Source organism: Colletotrichum gloeosporioides (assembly GCF_011800055.1).
Source record: "Colletotrichum gloeosporioides strain Lc1 chromosome Unknown consensus_21, whole genome shotgun sequence".
Classification (NCBI taxonomy): domain Eukaryota; kingdom Fungi; phylum Ascomycota; class Sordariomycetes; order Glomerellales; family Glomerellaceae; genus Colletotrichum; species Colletotrichum gloeosporioides.
Window position 1 is genome coordinate 155,729 of NW_025544666.1, and position 20,400 is coordinate 176,128.

General features: G+C 56.0%; 3 protein-coding genes across 3 annotated transcripts; 2 read left to right on the plus strand and 1 right to left on the minus strand.

Moving 5' to 3' along the window:
- Positions 1 to 5,619: 5,619 nt before the first annotated feature.
- Positions 5,620 to 6,007, minus strand: GCG54_00013012 (uncharacterized protein; the record flags this gene model as incomplete). Its single annotated transcript, XM_045412875.1, has 2 exons — positions 5,620 to 5,826; positions 5,882 to 6,007. 2 exons carry the CDS (start codon positions 6,005 to 6,007, stop codon positions 5,620 to 5,622), a joined length of 333 nt encoding a protein of 110 aa, XP_045267533.1.
- Positions 6,008 to 9,706: 3,699 nt separating this feature from the next.
- Positions 9,707 to 11,641, plus strand: GCG54_00013013 (uncharacterized protein; the record flags this gene model as incomplete). The annotated part of the gene is made up of 2 exons (XM_045412876.1): positions 9,707 to 9,945; positions 9,997 to 11,641. The coding sequence occupies 2 exons, from the start codon at positions 9,707 to 9,709 to the stop codon at positions 11,639 to 11,641; spliced, it is 1,884 nt and encodes a 627-aa protein (XP_045267534.1).
- Positions 11,642 to 18,032: 6,391 nt separating this feature from the next.
- Positions 18,033 to 20,171, plus strand: GCG54_00013014 (Serine/threonine-protein kinase PRR1; the record flags this gene model as incomplete). Its single annotated transcript, XM_045412877.1, has 2 exons — positions 18,033 to 19,557; positions 19,612 to 20,171. 2 exons carry the CDS (start codon positions 18,033 to 18,035, stop codon positions 20,169 to 20,171), a joined length of 2,085 nt encoding a protein of 694 aa, XP_045267535.1.
- Between the last annotated feature and the right edge of the window lie 229 nt (positions 20,172 to 20,400).

The following is a 20,400-nucleotide window of genomic DNA, read 5'->3' on the forward strand; positions in this document are numbered from 1 at the left end:
GAGAGCGGTGGTATCGCCTTCGCAAGCACTCCTCTTGTAACGAAGCTCTCGAGGACCTTTACAGACCTGCCTTGGTAGTATATAACACTGACTTCGTCACCAGCAATGGCAGGTTGTAAACGCCAATGGAGACGCAGGCGATATACCTCTGCCTTCATGCCTAGAAGTTACGTCTAGGACGCTGCCGACTTGCGTGTCCATCATGCTTTGGGCCGACTTCGACTGACAAGCGACATCACTCAAGATCTCTCGTCGTTCTTTTCCATTGATTCTTCCAGGATATACTACTGATGGGCGACGGCAGTGATCGGATGTCGGATCAGACGCGAAACTCCTGGTGGAGAATCCCAAGTCATAGTATAGGTCTTGATTGGGCTCGCGATACCCCAAACGGAGAAGTTACAGACCGCCTCATCATTTCGCTGGTGCGCACCGAAGAAGACCTCCGTATCACTGTTAAAAAAGTACCAATGCTTCGGGGAGCGGTCGTGTTTTATGCCGACCTTTTGAGGGTGCGTCTGTCGAGTTTGAAGTTAGCAAAACGTCGTACTCCGCCAATGCCCGGAATGATTTGAGAACATGCCATGCGTTGTCAACTTACTAACTCCATTTGATATTGAGTTCTCCGTTCTGAAGCAGTATCAAATCCATTTCGATGCGAACAAAGACAGGAAATTCCATCAATGATGTCGGTCCTGGCGAAGGAGAACCCGCAGTTCCACAGCTGCCAGGTTTCGTCTGACGCGATCGCGTCATTGTAAGGACGATGTCTACAGACATAGTGCTATCTGCATGAGTCTGTGATGTTGTGGTATCGTTCGTCGCTGGACTTCGTTTCTGGCGGGATACTCGAGGACGGACGAAGATGGTCACACGATGGGACCAGATCGGCTGCCAGACACGGCTTGCGTAGGAAGACTGTGGTATCTGATGTACTTTTCGGAGAAGAAGCCGTTGGATCCGTTTCATTCGCTCTGTGAGTCAGTATGCGTCCATAACAGACCCTCACTTATATAGCTCCTCGCCATCGTTGAAACCCGCAAGAGCGGCGGGCGGCGATGGCCTCGAAGGGTAGACGCAGAGCATGAATGGTTCGCAGGCGGACACTTCAAATATCCCTTGGCCTTCTTAGAAGTACCCAAGACGGCAATGGTCCTATGCCATTGGGGTCGGACTTCGAGCAGCTCAAGGGTCTCATAACAAGTCTTTCCAGTTCCGTATGGCTTTGAAAGAAAGGGCAAAGGTCTCTCGGGGAGCCGGCTTCAGGGCCCCTTTTCGTCACCCGTAGACAGTTGTTCAGGCTCGAATCATCGTAAAAGTCGGCGTGATAGGGACTTGCTCTGGTGCGCAAAGTTCATGAGCGACACGTCCATGTACTTGGACCGGATGCCTCTTGACCCTAGAACCATTAGGCCGCTGCATTCTGTACCGGGCAACCGATCGCATTATCTGCAGAGCGAACAAATGGCCTCGGACTCTTGATTATGTCCTCCGCGCTCGTGACGAGGGTAGCTGCAGCACACAGGTCGACTGTATGGAAGTTCAAGAAGACCCAAGATGGAATGACACGATAACACGAGCTTTACATGAGTTCGTCGAGAATCACTTTCAACCTTCAAACGCACACATCAACGCATCTCCCACATCTCCCGCAAGACTAAACACTCCCCATCACCCCACTACATAGGCTCCAGACCGAGGCGAACCAAAGTCCCATTTCCAAAACCCACACCTCAAAAACTCTTCCCACTTTCCCCAGCACCCGCCAACATTCATGGCCATACCTACAATCGCCAAAAGGTTCACCACGAGCCGACCCGGCGATGAGCAACACAAAGACCAGCACATGCTGGCCGCACCAGACCGCACCAAAAAGCAAACTCTCCCGAACTCCAGGGGAAGGGGGAGACGGGATCGCCTGGCCGCTCGTCATCTCCCAGAAACCGGCCGTTTGGTGCTGCCTAGCACCATCCACCTGAATTCAGGGGCGCGCGGGGACGGGGAGTAGGAGGGGGGGTGGGCATGGAACGGCGGAGCTTGGAGTTAAAGCGGGAAAAAGGGCATACGCCCGCGGAACCCCGTTCAACGTCACGATCACCTTGTTGCTGCTGGTCCCGACTTCTCCGTGGGGGATAAGCAGTGGAACGCTCCGTGGAAACCGACGGGATGGTGAACGACGACAGCAGCCATAGCGTAGAAACACCAAAGTCCCATTACGCCGCCTGACTCCCGGCCACCGGGAAGAATGATCCAGGAACCTGCGGGACGGGAAGGGCGTTGTGCTCTTGCATCGTGCGTTGCCGTAGGCTTGCTTGCCTTGCCGCCGGCCTTGTAAGGCAGTCGTATATTGCGATCGTGGAATAAGCTCGACACACCACACACATGCACATGTCTGCTGCCTGATTTTCCCAAAACGGGAGGGAGGCAGCCGGGTTTGAAGAAGGGCAAGAGATGCGCGACCAAAGTTCATCCTGCGGCCATCTCCGCCGAGCTTTGTGGCTGTAGGCAGTCAAATTAACACGTCTGTTGAGAGGTCCAATGAGTAGCCAAAGACGGGGCATCATTGTTGACGTCTGAATAGCCTCTGGTCCGAGCCATCGCCGTGAATCCTCCTGACGGCGTCCCCTGGCTAAAACATGTGCATCCTTTGGCGGGCTTCGAGAGGTTATTCGGAAGCCTAGGGGGCTCGTTAATTAGCCGCTGGTCTTGGAAGTCTCCACGATGGCGAGCTTCTTGGTCTGAGACCCATATAAGACGGGCCCCATTGAAGGAAGGCGTTGCCGTGTGCTTGGGTTTGTCAGACTCCGCCAGAGGTCGTCCGTACCTCGCCGGGGTCAGAATGTGGCCATTCCACTTTGTAGTCAGGGATTTGGAAGCAGGACCCCTCCCCTCGGCCGAACGCCGCGAGGTCGAGATGGGTTCAAGACTTCGGAGACTGGGAACGCAAATGCAGGGATTCCGTCGTATCTTCGACGTCGTTGCATCTGTCCCTGATTGGAGATCGACATGGCCAAGTTGGCAGAGCAAGAACTCGAGCTGCATGAAACTGACCCATCAAACCGACGCTGGCCTTGGACATCCTTGGTCTTTCGTTGTCATTCGCAGGGAGTTGGTGCGCTGCTTTATCCGCTGAATAAGTGACTCCAGCCGTTGAAGACCATGTACCGGAGAGAGAATGGAGAAGGTGATTGACAAGAAGTTGACGGCTCAGCAAATCAGCCAAGAGGAAAACAAACATCCAGCACCGCCAGGGTCTGGGGTACCTTACCCATCTTTGCGGCCGTAGCCGAATCCCTCACCTCCCACACATGATTCCACACCTTCCCAGCCCTCCGCGGTGAGGAAGGAATCGAATCCTCGCGCTGAGCAGGACAACAGAATAGTATACCTCACTCTAGAAGGGGGGCTCCAAAGTCCCAAAGGCGTCGAAGCATACAGAATGCTTCTGTAGGATCTTGCCTTGGATCCTGCCGGCAGACTCCCTCTCAGCCCTTTGGTCGTCCCAGGGCAGCGGGAAGGAAAAGAGGCATCGGGTTCCTTCGGAGGCGTCCCAATCACCTGCCGTCAAGGACGCAACCCCGGTCGTTCGCAGTCCTGGTCCTGAAAGAGAGCAGTGGTTCGTGCGTCACTCCATCTCCGCCGCCCGCTGGCAGCAGCCACGACGCGGGAGTCTAAGCGTCCGGGTACCGGGGTGTTGAGCTCTAGAGTGAAGTCTGATTGATGGGATGTTCGCGCTAGCCCGGCGGACGTTGGGGGCCAAGCTCCTTCCCATAACGTTTTGTGTGCGTGTGTGTGCGTATGTGCATCAAGTCAGAAGCACGAGTTTCCGTAAGGAGACGTAGGAAATGTCATGCCTGCATGTCTGGCCGTTGCTGTGCCGCAATGCCGCGGCCGGATGCCCACGAGTGACTTCGGAGCAGTCTCCGTCGTCAGGAGGTAAGAGAGGACGCAAACCAGGCCGCTGTTCCTAGCATAGCTGATGGGGAAGTGGGCGGCTGCTGTCGCGTTCCCTGTTCTTCCAATTCGCGTGGTTTGTTTAACATCCGAACCGGGCCGGCATTAACACACCGGAGGCCACCCCTTTTGCTCTCACGATACGTACGTACGGCCATCGACGCTGTCGAACAGCACCACCCCGCTCCCCGTCTTCAGGCATCAAACAGATGAACCTGGAACGTTGCATTCTGGTCGCTTGCTCGCACGACCCCGATTCAAATGCGGTGGGCCCCTCGCACTATGAAAAATGCTCCACAGAGCGGCCGACACGACTCTATTCCCTTCCTGGACTGCCATTCGAGGTACGCGATCAAGCATGGGGTCATGGCTCTTGCGGGACCCCATGGCGTCTCCATCGCTGGACAAGGGGAAATTCGTTGTTGACTCTCGCTCTTTCTCTCTTCCTCTCCATGGTGCGAGGACAATGGCCGGCCTTCTCAGACCATCCTGCCAAGGTTGATGTCTGCGTGCGTGCCGCGTGTGTCATTCCGACAACCTGGAAACTTGTCAAGCTCCTTAATGACCAAACCCTGCGCGCGAAGTGGCTGGCATGGGTACCTGGACTTGATGGCTGATTTCCTCCCAAGTGTTTGGCGGGTGTTTTTATCCGATAAGCCTGCGAATCTACCCGTCTCTGCTGCCTCGAGGGCTGGTCAGCATCACAGAAGAACAAAAGTCCCAAATTGTTTGCCTCTCACCGAGCTGTTGAGACAGTCGAAATCCTCACCGACGTCGTTTCACGCCGTAAACGCCATCCCGTCGATGCGTCTAGATGCCAGAGGAGCCTTTGCCGCTAGGTTGCCATAATGATGGCCACTTGGTTCGTGGGCCTTGCCCGGTCATTGCCTGCCCCCTTCGGCATGGATACTTGACCTGCATCCACATTGTTTACCGAAATCGGTAAATGCTCTCCCTTCGGCTCTTTTTGTATCATGGATGCATGTAAGGGTACGGCAAAACGTGATGCGATCGCTGCAAATGTGCACATTTCCAACCCGACTGTCAGCGACAGCTCAGACTCGTCTAAAAATGCTAAATTCTGGCAACGCAGATATGGAAAAAAAGAGAGGAAAGATTCAAATAAATCCTGTAAAATCATATGCGAATATCCCAATGTCTAATTCCCGGTAGGCAACGCCAAAGACACCCGCGGTTCTGTCGAGTCACATCAATCGCGGGCGTCGCCAAAGAACACCGAACCATTCCCGCCATAAACCCTGGAAACCTCCATCTCACTTGAGACCGTTCCACAATGCACCCACATGCTATGGTACGCAACACCCCATTCGAAGCTCTGTCAAGGATGACTGACACCCGCCAGATGAAGGTCGGCCGAGTCGTGGCCATTTCCCGAGCATTTTCTCTTTTGATATTCTCCAGCTCGTCAGGCCGTACGGGATCTGCAGCGGCAGGCATATTTTCGGTCCGTAGCGCAGCACGAAGGCGCATATCGCGAGGCTTCGGCCATGTTGGAGCCATTCCAGTGACATGGCATGGTACCGTGGCGTCTTCTCAATTCATATCAGATCCTCATGTGGTGGTGTTCGGCTCCGTGAGGTCGAGTGAGTTCCTAGCTGTGATTCAAGACGTCAACGCCAGGCCCCGAGCGAGGACCAAGGAAACTCACTGCGAGCTCTTGCCCTCTTTCTTCCTGCCACTGCCATTCTTCGAAGAGACCTTGCTCTGGCCTCTGGTCTCTATTCGGGGGAAAAGTCCGTCGAACACGGCTCTCTGCTCTTGGCCCTTGCCTTTGGTATCGGGGGAGGTGCCCTTGGAGCTGCCACCGTAGTTGGAATCCATCTTATTGCTTGAGGTTCTGAGAGCGGCAATCTGTAAAGTCGATATAAGAGCCAGTGAGGCGAAGGATGGAGCAGTTTCGACTCACGGTGGTTTCTTGGAGTTTGCGCAAGAGGTCGCTGGATGCTTGTTGACTGTGGACGGACGGAATGGTTGCTGGAGATGGCGATGAGCTCATGGAGTTCTTGAGAGGTTGTTGACTTTGCTGGCTCATCATGAAGGTCGCCTCGTCCGAGGGTTTATATCTCCAAGATGATGAGGGAGAGAAGACAGAGTTCTGCCCGTCTTAAGATACAAGACGAGAATAGATTGAAGGAAAGGAACTTTGGGAAGTCGAAGAACCAGCCTTCCTGGGCGAAGCTGTCATAGCAACTCAACAGTCTCGAAACACGCCTTGCTGAAAACTAGGCAGAGAGTTCCTGGCCTTGTGGTCAAAGTTCAACCTCCCACACCCTTGTCAGGCAGGCAATATACTAGGAAGGGATGTCTCTTGATGGGTATAATCTGCCTGATGGACCCGTTTCTAGAACCAGCGTCATTCCTTTCAGGAAGAACTTTTGGGGCTATTCTTGCTTGTGTTCTGAAGTCAAGCACATTTCGAGGAAGAAAAGAGCAGCAAAGTTGTGAAAGGGAGGGATAGCAAAGCCACTAGGCTGCGGCAGAGCATATTCAAGGTGTGCGGTCACAGCCATGACTGCCCATGCGTGTAAACCAAAGTCCCGTCGTGACAAGTCATGTGTCTCGTAGTTCTGGGAGTACCAACACTTAGCGAGCTAGGATTCCCCTCCGATGTGGGTAATTGACTGGACCATGCCGGATCTCCCAATGTGGTTTGCTCCAAGGTCATCTGTCTGATCAAAACCTGACCAAAGCGATTCTGAATGGCTCAATTCGATACCGGCCAAAGGAAACGCCCGTTGTGATGCTAAGTGATGGCAATGTGACCCAATGGCCTGAGAGGAATTGATAAAGCCAAAGATTGTTGTAACCCCGGGATTTGAGTAATACGGAGAGAAAAAGGGACTTTCTCCTCTACGCCGCATCATGGCATGAAGCGTACCCTACTTGAGCGTAGGGCTGAGAGGAGCCATCCAATCCAAAGCCTGCGTGTGAACCTGAGGATGGCTGAACGGTAATGGTTGCGGCCTGTTTCGCACGCGGCAACGGCCAATTCGGCCGTGATCCTACCGGCGCCGATTTGAAATCGGAGAGTCACTATCAGCGGCGTAGCAACGTGCAATGACGAATATCAAGTCATATGGGCAGGTTTTGCTATCTGCGGATTGCCACGAGGCGTCTTTCGCCGTATGATGCCGCAGCTCACCTGCGGCGCTTCATCGTTTTCGCAATATGTCGGGCGCTCTTTGATTGCGATGCTCATGTTTGCGCGCAGATAGCATGGAATAACATCTTGGGGCGGGCTTTCTCGTTCTTGGTAGGCGTTCTGCCTGTTGTTGGCTGTCTGTTCTGTTGGTTTGGGGGCGCAAACAACGTGCCGATTGTTGGTGCAACCGAACATTGGCTGAGTGCGGCGCCTTGGGGGGGNGGGGGGGAGCGGCCGCTCCAGCGCCAGTGTGCAGTTGATGAGACATTGGTGTGCTAACCGCGATGGAACCATGGAAGCGAGGCATGCAAGATGCATGGCGACTAGCTCACTCCAGGCAGCATTGAAACGGTGGTCCTCAGAGAAATTGCCGCGGAACAAGAATTCTGCAGCCTGGAAATAATCGGCCACAAATGCCGGGGCTGGCTTCAGGTCAATCGACAACCGCAACAGGCAGCAGGTTTGACGCCGGAACGTAGAACTCTTGTTGCGGGCCGTACATCGTCGTCCGGTTTTGCACTTCTCTTCCGCTGGGTGTTCCTGTTTGGCCTCATCTTAGGAGCTGAAGGATCACCCTGCACCGAACATCGACTGCCCATGAACCAGGGCCACGGAATCTTGTAACCCTTTCTGGCGCCGTGGTCCATGCAATGTACAGTTGCAAGATCCACCCCTTGACTGGGGGCCTTCAGTCTCTGCGTTGGTTTAATCAGCGCGGGAGCCAGGCCTGGTGGAGAGGCGGGGGCCGGTTTTTCTGAACGGTCTCCGGGTGGCATAACGCAGGGAGATGCATCGGGGCTTCGCGGATATTGCTGCGTATTCGGCGTACGGAGGTGAGAGTCATTATGAATCATCTGTTGGTTAGGAATTTAGGAACCGGGGGAGCTGTAGGGAGGATTTGGGTTGGCAGGTATTGCGCATGCTCGATTCCAGATCTCCTCAGCCCTTGGTCTAGGGCTCTCTGTAGACATCATCCTTGTCGCTATGCTGCGTCTGGAGATCTTGCGCTATGAGCGGCCGCCCTCGCATACTGTCTTGTCCACTTGGTAGCTAGCCCGAGAGATGGGCATCGGGATACGGACCAAGAGTGGGAGCCGTGAACCAGGCTCCTGAGGTCATTGGGAGCCAGGCCTTCGGCCGGTGACAAGGCCCGGGGCAGGACGGACGGGACGACAGGCGATTTGACCCGACTGACCGGCTTTGCAGAGGATTGAGCGCGCTTCAGATGGAGCAATAAGCAGGCCCCGTTGCAGGGGGAACTTCCTGGGGCTCTGCGGCCGCTGGTCAACGGTTGCATTCCACTCTTCGACGATCGAAGCAATCCGTATTAAGGACCAATCAGCGTTGAGGTTAGGCGAAGGCAGCACCATTGGTTCCAAACCACATGCTGTATAGTGGTCTCCATCTCTGCATGTTCAAAACGGGATAGCGAGCTGATTGACGTCTCTGCTCCATCAAGCAAGCGGGTTAGTCGTCCTAACATCCGCTCCGTTAGGGTGCTGACCTAGGGTGACAGGGCAGCCAGGCCGCAGGCGAGGTCCAGAAGCACTGACCTGCGCTTAGATGACACCCGCCTCTCCACACCTCCGTCGTCGGGTAAGGAGGATAGCTTGATTTTCTCCATCTAAACCCTGACTTTTGTCGAACTTCCCGTGAGGCAGCAGCATTCTCAAATTGAGACAATGTTGTAGAGGTGCAACGGCATCTACCGTCCTAATTCCGGGGCAAATCCGAACCGGAGAACTCATTTGGAATCGAACCGTCGGGGTTAGGCATCTTGGTTGTGAGCGGTGCGCAGCGGTTGTTGATCTGGAGGGCTGTGGCAGAGGTAAGAACCGCTTCTATCGAGTTGGCTGCATCTTTTCCCGCATCCTTGCATCCTGAGAGAGTGATTCCAACAGGACGTCTCCGAATTAGGCTGGGCTCCTGCAGCCCAGCTGCAGCTGGTCAGCAACACAATGGTACGACGAGCTTCAACGGTCAACCGCCGTCACCACCCTCCACCTGCCAATTGTTGAACAGCCACACACGCACACTGCCATCTGACGGTGATTGATCGCCCGCTGCTCCCTGTCGTCCCCCTGCCCTGCGAACCCTACACCGTCCCCACCGACGAAGACGCCCCCCCCTGTTGGTGGTGAAGGACTTGGCGAATGGCGAGTAACACTTCTTGGGGGGTAGTGGGAGTCGGGAGCGCTTCGGCGGGTAGGTGCGGTCGTCCGCTGGCAACGATGGGGACGAAATGCAAGGTCTCTTTGCAGAGTAGTGAGTGTCACTCTGCAGGGGGTGATTGCTGCCGCTGGGAGAGGGGTGCAATTGGGTCCAATAACGTACACCACCAGCCTGGCCATGCTGGATGGGGGCGACGAATGGAGCCTTGCCGGGCTTAGCGGTATGTCTTCTCGTTGGCATATCCCCTTTTCGTTCTTGCTTCAAAAACTCATCCAACCGCTTCCCCGCGTTCCGTTGAGACAACATTCCGTGGCGATTGTTACTTGACGGCTTTTGATATAGAACAGCTCGAGCATCCTGTGCCTTCGTCTGGCGCGTTAATTTGTGGATTTGTCGCGGTCTCGGCCCCTAAACATTATGAAATCATCAGCAGTGAAAGCACCCAACGGCCCCGTGCCGGCGAAGAGGAAAGCCTCTACCGATTCCGAGGCCGACGACATGACAAGTCCTGGGAAGTCAGCAAAGCCGCGCAAGCGCGTTCCCGCTGAGATCTGGGAGACCAAGCGCCCAATCATAACGCGGCTGTACCAGGAAGAGAAGAAATCGTTGAAGGAGGTGATGGAAATCATGGAGCGAGACTACCATTTCACTGCAACGTAAGTTGTACGCTCCTTCCAGCTTGTGAGCCTTGCTTACGGTGTGTATAGTGTCAAGATGTACAAGTCCAGAATTTGGAAATGGGGTCTCGACAAGAAGCTGAAGGGAGACGAGGTGTTGGCCATCATGCTGCTGCAACGTGACCGCGAGGCTCTGAAACGACCAACAGAGTTCAGGATACGCGGGCAGCCCGTCGACATGGAGAATATCCAGCGGTACCTCAAACGAAACCCGGGTTTGATGGCCAAGTTCAGAGCTGGGCAGACGCCCAGCGTCCAGACAGCCCTCGAAGTGACTTGCCGAACACCTTCACCGCCCCCGAGTCCCCTCAGAGCCCTGGCCCCGACGACAGAAATGCAAAGCACAGAGCAGGTGCTGTATCTGTTCCGGGACTATATCGACGGTTCCTTCTCATCCGGTACCTGGTGGTGCGAGTACGACGTGGAGTGTTCGAGCATTCGCGCCCCGCAGACCCTGCAAAGCGACGAAAGCAACGAGTTGTTCGAAAGGGTGGTTGCGAGCTTCGCTTTGGTCAACCGCTGCATGAGATGCGGTGATCACATCGATATCAACCGCGTCCTCGGCCCGGCTTTCGACACGCTGAAGAGGCTCGTGAGCTCCGAAACCCCGAATTTCGTTGCGAGGACGATTTCTCTGCTTTGGTATCTGGAGCGACACTACAAGCATGATCTCCTACGACTTGTCCTCCATTACCTCGCAGATCTGATGCCGATTGTGTTGGGACCGCATCATATTCTCGCGCACATCTGGCGGAGGCTGGCAATGACCGAATTCTCGTCATACTACGAGCTTTCCATGAGGTTGTATGAATTGTTGGTTCCCGAGATCGAAGGTCGCGTTGGGTCAGCCAACTACTTGACGTTCCTTCTGTACTGCGACTATCTCGACTGTATGCATGGTAGGAGGACTGCGGAAGACTGCGAGTCGGTAATTAGCAGCCATATATCTCGGAGTCAAAGGTCAGGGCGGGAACATCTGTGGCTTGAAGACATGGCCCTCTCACACGCAGGCCTACTCGCAACCTGCAAAGAGAACCAGGGGCGCCCGGACGAAGCGATTGCGGTACTGGCGGCGCACATGAACGCGTACAGTATGGCCAACGACCAAGAAGCTTCGCTCCACCTCACGCTGGGCGTCAAATATTACAACATGAACAACGATGTGGCTGCCATCGCGTCCTTCAAGTCGGCGGCACGCGTTGCCCTGACATCGGACGGAGACGAGAGGATCTGCGACCTGGCGCTGTCAAACTTGGAGGCGTCATTCCAGAAGATGGACAAAACGACCATGGCCAACCGAGTGCACCAATACCGAATGGACCGTGTTGCCAAGTTTGCAGAGAAATCAGCGTTTTTGGAAAAGGGGTTCTCCGACGATTATGACAACGATAGCGACGACGTTTCCATCGAACTCGATGCCTTGCCGGAATGGCTGTGGAAGTGCGACGATATCGAAGACGAGCCTGAAGTATGGTCTGATTTGACGCCGTTCACCTGGGACAAGCAATCACCAGCTTCCTTTGCTGCTTATCCTAGCGGCGCGTTGGACTGGGCAAACACTTCCCAGCCCGAGTCTCCCGCCGTAATATCGACCGAATACTCTCCCCGAATCGAGAGCCACCTGATCGATCCGGAGGTCGAATTTCTATACGCACAGGCAGGCGGGGTGCGGTGAAACGACCCATCAGTGATGATATCAAGACACCAAGTCGAGGGCTCCGTTCGATCCTTTTGCTTTCTGCCACTCATGGAGGCCCTGGGGCTTCGTGTCGGCGACAAGCCGGAAAAGCAGTCAAGATGCGTCGACGCGTTAGTGCTTGCGTTCCGGTACTAGTGCTCGCGGCGGTTGAAAATGCCCCAGGACAGAGACGGAAGGCAAAGACGCTCAATTCCGGCGCCAGAAAGATTTCGAAAAATCCCGGGAAGTAGTGGCTCTCTCGGACTTGACTTGCGGGAAGCATCAGGTCCGCAGGCTGTTGGGATTGAGAAATGAACGAATCTCGGAGGCGGACTTTAAACGTCGACGGAGTAGGTGGAAGGGCTCCGAAAGACGATTGATCGTTGGAGACGTCGCTTGAACACAGCATTCGAACGGTGGTCTCTTTGTCGAGGAGGCGAGGCTATCCAAGCGAAACAAGTCCGAGAGCGGCTACTGGGCCAGCTCTGGATGCTTGAGAGAGGAAAAATGAAGGCACGACAGGTGAACTTCCTGCTTGAAGATTCTTCAAGTCCAAGGTAGAAGGCGCGATGGCAGCGCAAATTTTCCTGTAGGAACGTTATGGAAGGAGCGTAGGAAGGCGCCTTCCGCCTCTCGCACCCAGCATTGAGAAGGAGCAATACGAGGAAAGAAGCAGAGCGTGTAATTGCAGGATTTAACATCGGCAAGCGCAACCAATATACCACTCTGTCAAATTATTGTACAGCAAAAAAGATGAGAACAAGAAAAAAATACATTAAGTCTTCCAACCACAATGAGGCTGCCTATTTCTGACACGCAACACGACGAGACCACGTACGTCCGTCCAACTCCACTGATTCACAAATGAAGCAAACTTGCCCCAACAGGCAAGATATTTCCAATAATGATGGCAGCCTACACAAAGGCGTCGGCCAACGAATCCGCGGACTCGGTTTTGCATTGCTAATCCGTTAGATAGACACGAGACCGGACGCCACTGAGGGGTCCATTCGCTTCTGCACATCGTCAGCACAACGCCATTGACTGCTGCCTCAAGGTCACCATTCCCGCTGCCTACAAGCCTACGTGTCGAGCATGATGGTAAAGAGGTAGCCAGACCGGCCCCGTGCCCCGAGATCGAAAATGACGCACCCCTCGGGCCCCGGTCGAGGACTGCCGGCCCCGAGGTCTCGGCGCCGTGTGCCCATTTTTCGCCCCGGAGGCTTCGTCTTGCCCACCGGCTTCGGCGTCCCTCGGACTCCTAGGGCTCGGTCATAGGCACGGAAGCACCGGCAGAGCAGAAAAATCAGTGCCAAGTCTCCGCCTCTCACACACGTCGATCTTGATGCTGGTGGATGCAGCAAAGACGAGCACACGGCTCCAAGACGTCATTATGCGCAACTGTTACGCCGGTAGACGCATATTGACGCATCGCCGGGCTCCTTGTCTGACAAACCATTGCACCAACACTTCCCAAAGCGTTGGTCTCGAGTCGCGGCATTGGCGCGTTGGCCTTGGGGTTACGGAATCCGAATGCACCAATGGGTCGCACCAACGGGCCATCGTGGGTGCATGCAGCCAATCGACGCCGTCCCTGGCGAACGTGGAGGGAGGGACATGGCAGGACGATCTGAGTGGCGGGCGGAGACGATTCAGATTGAATGTCTGGAGACGTGGAAGCTGACGGACTCTGGACCGCGTCCAATTCGAAGTATTTCCGTGATCCGGGGTGCGTTTCTCCTCAATGCCGTGCAGCGTGCTTATTGAGGCGTACGTTGTGCGGCCAAGCGACATTTTCTGGTGTTCTCGGGCTTTAGCCGTTTTGCCGGTCACAAAACGGAGGTCCAGCTGGACTCCGCCCCCCCCTGCGTCAACGGACGGTATTGCCATTCCTGCCGGGAAATGGCCGGTATTGCAACGCCGAAGCAGAGATAAGATCATCGCACGATAGCTCTGCAGTAATCGATCGTGCAGCTCATCCACTCTCACCGGCATCAAGGGAGATTGCCTTGTTTGACCGAGATCGGTCTCGTGGTCCTGCAGAGACCTGACTCTTTCTCATCCGTCATTTAGACCGTTGGAGGCGGGACAAAAACAAGGAAGCACCGGCAACAATCAACGGCGGCCGCGGCGAATGACTCGGGCGCGAACGTTGGTTGTTGGACTGTCACGCGCGGGCTGCCACGCGACATGTCGCTGGCATCGCCGAACGCTTGCGTTGGATGTGTTCCAGCAGTGCCAAGTGCGTGGAAAGGCCCAGGACGGGGAGACCGTCTTGCTTAAGATATCCGAATGTATCGGGTCAGTTGGAGGAAGCCTCATGTCTTCCGAGACAGTTCATTTTGCGGCGGCCCAACACCAATAGCAACGCGACATCAGCAACTGGGTAGCGCAGTGGAACGGTCCCGCCTTATCCCGCGCGGACTCCAACGAGGAGATTCATGAGAACGCGCATGCTTGGTGCATCACTAAGAGCAATGGCGATGACGACGGTGTCGAAACATGAGCCCCAGTGGGAGCTGGCTGAACTCAATTCCATGCGGCTGGCCCAGAATGACAAACCGTTAGCGGCTTGGATTGGGGTAACAAGAAAGGGTGCGTCTTTGATTGGGAGTGCCAATGGCAGGCCTATCTAATGGCCGAATGCATGCACATGGGAATGTCAGACGCCGGTAGGTGCAGACGCAAACTGCTCAGTGCTAACAGCTTAGATGCGCTGGCAGGTTGAAAACGAAGCTTGGAGTCTCGAGGAGCCAACGGCGAACGTTTGGAACGGAGCACAGTGCCAGGCTTGGGGAAAGACGGTCTCGTCGTCCTCGCTTCGAGGTCAGCTGTTAAGAAGAAGGGCGACGGACGAGACCAACAGACAGGGGCCGGACGGGCATAGCGGGACGGGGGAACGCGCAGTCCAGGCCCAACCAGTCAGCCGGTGTAACCTGGCAATAATGGAGAATTAAACAACGGGACGCTGGATCCAGCACAATTTGAAGGTGGGAACAGTTCCTCAGCCGGGAAGCCCAAAGGGGTTTAACGGGGAGCGGCGGCAGCGCTGGGCAATCTTACGTCGTCCGCTCCGGGGCCCTTTACAGCGTCGGGCTGGCCCTATGGCATTTGAGCGTTGGACAGCCCAAGGCGGGCGCGGTGCGGGCTGGGTTGAATCTCAATTAGATACCTTGCAGAGCAGGTGGTTTGTCAAGGTTGTGGACGGGTCTCCCCCACCGTGGACGTCCACTCTGCTGAGGTGGTGCCTGTCACGGGCTGTCGCGCAGGCTTCGCTCCCACCTGGATGCACTGTAACGTAATATCCGAGGGGCACATCACCCTGGGGCATCGAAGGGGGGCTACGGTTACGGGCACTGCATCGCTGCTGTGCTCAGGCTCAGGCTGCGGTTCTGGGTAGGTGACGGGTGTGACTGGTGACACGACTGACTATGGCTCTCTTATTGCGGGGGAAGTTCTGCTGGGTAGTGGCCGGAAGTGGGAAGTCAATAGTTTGGGTGATTCAATCTCGCCTACGGGGCCGTCAATATCTTTTGTCTCACGCGAGGCATTGAGTTTAAACGGTCTGGGCCCCGAGCCCCTCCGTTTCGACTTTTCAGCCTTTTGTTTGCTCGATGAAAGAAATTCGAGACGTGGTGTGAAAGAGAGAGCAAAACGCGCGGCAAGCCTACGAAGACTTGGACGCACGAGGGAGAGCTTGGCAGAGGGCGGCGCGGCCAGAGGCAACGTGGGCCGGCTTTACCATGGCCTCTGCATTGCCCATCTTTTGGATCGACTGCATGCCCCGGGAGGGAGAGAGGGACGGAAGGAGGGAGAGCACAGGAGATGATTAGGTACCGGGCGGAAGGGCACAGCAGGTGGGAAGGGTTGCAGAATGCTGTGAGACGGCACACAATACGGCGCGGTACTACCAGACCTCACCTTACTCTGTTGCCCAGGCGTCACTGAGGAAGAAGGAATTGACAGAGTGAGAGGAGAGAATCGAATCTAGACCCTTGAAAGGACTGGGCTGGACCGCTCGGCCCGTTCACGAGAACTGCGCCGCAGATTGTCACCCGTCCCCGGCCGTCTGTCCGTCCGTCCGTCCACATGTTCGCTCGAAGACGCCAGCACGCCCATTCCGTGTGTGGGCTGCTGGGCCACGAAGCACACACGAGGTTTGTGACGTGTGAGAGGGAAGGTAGGGGCGAAATGTGGTTGTAAAGTCGTCTGGCAGCTTGGGATGTCTGGCGTGATATTGGACATTGATCGTCCTCTTCTTTGTATGTGTACCTGACCAGTGGTGATGGCTGATTGATTTAATTGAATGAATCACTGGCCAGTTCGGGTAATTGTGGATCTGGGCTGGCATTCTTTGTTCCCTCCCTCGCGGCGAGGTGCAGCCCAGAGCAATTAGTGATAGCAGTATCTGTAATTAGGTAGGCGTCCATTTTGCTTCTTCTGTTGCTGTTGCAGCTGATGCAAGATAAGGTACGTACGGCTAGTTAGAGTAAGTAGGTAAGGTGGGTGGGAGCGGCTCCGTTATCTGCGAGTAAGCAGTGCGTCAGTTTCGGGAAGGATATTCGCGTAGGTTATATCCGCAGATAGGTGATAGGCATCTGCTGGTATTGATATCGATATCTGATGGGGGGCGCAATCTCTTCCTAATCTTGCAGCAGTTGAATTACCGAGTGGTTGATCATGCAGAAGGGGGAAAAAGAAAAGAAAAGAAAACAACAAGAGACCAATTGCTCGATGCTCGATGCTCGAATGCCAGGCGACGTGACTGTGGAGTACATGTCCGCAAGGTAGGTAGGTGCCTTGGGCCGGATCCGCAGTGGTATTGGATCGAATCCGTTCGGCGGCCGGTAACTCAAACGGCTGTCGGTGTTCTGAGCGCCATTACGGACAGACAGACAGACAGACAGTGTGGGTATTCCGTCGAGGACGAGCACTGTCTGCTGTCCGTGTTGCTGCTGATTGGCCGGCCGTCAATTGCTGACACAACGACTCTGGCAGCCGCACCGTCGGGGAGCTAAGCCGTAACAGGTTCCGTTTCGAAGGGTCCCTCGAAATCTTTCGCTGGCTGCAGCCATGTTCCCTCCACGCTCGGCCTCCCTCCCTCCCTGCACTGCGCCAAACGCCTGCATCTGCACCTGCACCTCTCGCCCTTTTTTTTTGTTTCTCTGCCTTCCAAAGTTCGCACCCTGATCCTTTTCGACTTGCAGGCACAGGCACAGGCACGGCACAGGAGAAGCAGAACGCAGTGCAGCCACTGTCGCTGTCGCTGTCGCTGTCACTGTCACTGTCATCATCACTGCCACTGCCACTGCCACTGCCAATGCCCTGCAGCTGCCATTACGACTGCTGACGCCCTGAGCCTCGTCCTCGTTGCCCGTGTTCTCCTCATAGCCCCGTCGTTTCCTCGCCTTTCCTTTTTCACTAGGTACGGTATCTTACCGAATACTACCACTCACTAGACTACCTTACCTTACTTGCTCCTTATGGTCTCCCTCTCCCTCTCCTTTCCTTAACCCCCTCTCCCCTACCGAGGCCTTCCGGGCCCTGGCTTTCTTCTTTTCCTCCTTCCCTCCCTCTCTCTTCTGTTATCTGCCCTGCAAGGGATCGAGTCAATCCGCCATACGCAGCGAGAAAGGTTATTCCAGCGCCAAGGTTCTTGCTTCAGTGAGTTTGTTCATCCTGTTCACCCTCGAGTCCCCCAAACACCACGCACGCCAAAGACCACCCCCACGGACGGACCGTTTCCACATCAGACTCAAGGCAGACAAGACGGTCTACAGCTACTGCAGTCCAGATACCTTGCAGTCCAGTCCAGTCCAGTCCATCCACAATCCAAATGGTCGGCCGGACCCCGACCAGAAAAGAACCTTCACACTGACGCTGGCCCGGCCTGTGGGCGCCGTGTACGCAGTACCTAGGCACTTTTTACCTCAAGTTGGCTAGTCGACCTTACTGGACCTAAACCCACCCAGACTCGACCTAACGCCGTTCCGTCCCCCGTCTTGTCTCTCCTCCCTACGCCTAACGCCTACGAATACGTCGACTGTTTGACGGGAGGATACGGGTGTCTTGGGTGTTGTTCGAATACACACGGTGCACCGTTCACACCTACCGTACCCTCCACCGTCCTACGCCTACGAATCGCAGACGGTCGCCACCCTCCCATCCATCCAGCTGATAACCTCGCGCTTTATCCCTCTTCCTCCTTTCCCCCACGACAGCCTGCAACTGCAACTACTGCTGCCGCTGCTGCGCGCGACTGCGACTCGCCGACTCGACTCTTCCTACGACACACGCACGACCGTCGTCCCGTCTTGTCTGCGTCCAACACACAACGCACACCACACCGTACCCACCACCACCTCCAGTCCACACGTTGCATATAATCATGTCAAACGGTCCACCCCAGTCCTTGCCGCCGCCGATTCACACGGAACACCAGAACAAGGTTGATGGGAGCTCCGACCCCGTCGCCTCAGATACACTCCTCCGCAATGCAGACTTCAACAACGACACCTCCTTCCCTTACATCGTCACACATCCCCAGATCCAGTTCCGCACAACGACAATAGCACCCTCCCCGCCCTTGTCCGAGTCCTCCTTCCAGCAACTCGAGCCTCAATCCACATTAACCACCAGACCCGGCCCGAGTCCGCTTGTCACAAACAACAACCTCCGAATCCAGACCGACGACCTGCTCCCGAGCCTGCCTACCCGCTACGACAACCACCCCGTCTCCGTCTACACCACTCCTCGCCGACCCAGTGCCGGCCTCGCCCACAAGACATCGTCCTCCAGCCTGAAGCCCGTCTCGAGAACCCCTAGCTTTAAGGCGGCTGTTCACAGTCTCGGCCCCGCCTCGGCCACGAGCTCCTGCCTGCCCAGCCCGATTCTGTCGGCTATGAGCGACGTCACCCCGTTGCCCTCGCCGTTATTATCAGGAGACTCCCCGGGCCCTTGGAAGCGTCTCGGCGTACGACCACCCTCGCGGGATATGCCCAACCCTACCCCAGATTCCGTGCTGGTCTCAGCAACCGGCGAATCAATAGCAGCCGCCCTCGCCAACGCTTCAAAACGCAAGGTTTACGCCGGTCTGGTTACAGAAACCACCGATGGATCAGGCGCAAAGGTGACCCTCAACGCCAAGCAAGAGCATGCACGAAACCGCAGCATCAGCGAGTACATCCCCGACCCGAATTATATACCGAAGCGGCACATCACCGTCTCTGGCTCCCACGTCAAGCCCGAAGCCCAGGAGTCCGCCACCGAACCCCATATGCGCCGCGAGCTGAATCTCGCAGAGTCCAGAGGTTTGACCCCCGCCATCGCCCAGCCGCCGACCCCACCGCCGAGCGAGTCTTCCAAGGACTCGAGCGACTCCACCAGCAAGCCGAAAACAGCCATTCCCGAGTATTTCGAGGCCTTCGACCGCCGCGACAACAAGAGGAGGAGATGGAGGGCAGTCAAGACCCTGGGCCAGGGCACCTTCAGCCGTGTCATGCTGGCGACGAGCCAGATGGACGACGACGACGATACGTTACACCCCGACAGCCTCACGCCAATTTCAGAAATGGGACCGGCCAGAAAGACCCTTGTCGCAGTCAAGGTTTGCGAGCATGGCCCTAGAGGTGGAGCAAGCGAGGACCGCATCGAGATGTCTCTCAAGCGCGAGTTGGAGATTATGCAGAGCATCAGCCATCCGTCGCTGGTACATCTCAAGGCGTGGAACATTGAGCCCAGCCGCGCCATTCTCATCCTCGGCCACTGCCCAGGAGGCGATCTTTTCGATGTCGCTACGGGCCACCGCCAGGTTCTCAAGCCAACGCTGTTGAGGCGGATGTTTGCAGAACTGGTGGGCGCCGTGAGATACCTGCATGAACGCAGAATCGTCCACAGGGATATCAAGCTCGAGAGTGGGTAACCCGGGTTGCGACTACAAACTCAAAAACGATACTGACAATCCATAGATGTGCTCGTCAACCTGACTGCAACCGAGCTGGCGGATCCCTCGACGGACTGGACGACGTACCCGCACTCGGTCATCACCTTGACAGACCTTGGCCTGTCCCGGCGCATCGCCGACGACGAAAAGCTCGAGACCCGCTGCGGGTCGGAAGACTACGCGGCGCCCGAGGTCATCATGGGCTTGCCCTACGACGGCCGTGCGACGGACGCCTGGTCCCTGGGCGTTCTGCTCTATGCCCTTCTCGAAGCCCGCCTGCCGTTCGACCCGTACCCCAACACCATGGACGGCCACCGCATGCGCAGCCGCACGAGCCACCGCATCGCCCGCGCGGAGTGGCGCTGGATCGATTACGCCGGAGAAGACGGCGACCACGAAGGCGACGAGGCCAAGTTCAAGGAACGCGGCCTCCTAGGGGCCATGGAGATCACCGAAGGCCTGCTCCAGCGCGCCAGGAGTAGATGGACGCTCGAGAAGGTTGCAGAGAACGAATGGGTCAAGGGCGCGATCCAGGTAGAAGGCGGCCTGCGTTTCCGCGAAGAGGTCGCCGGCGCAGAGGTATGATGACAGCACTCCGTGAGAATTCATGACGGGAACCAGGTTAGGATATATTATCGCATTGGGATGTACGAGTAGGAGGAACGGTTGGCGGGCGGGCGGGGGCATATCGGGCATCATACCACATGCTCTTACTTTCGATGGTGGGCATTATCATCTGTTCTTCTTTCATTATCATGTTCGACGCGAGAACCATTACTCGCCCATGTAGGGTTGGAGCATTCGCTTCCTAGGG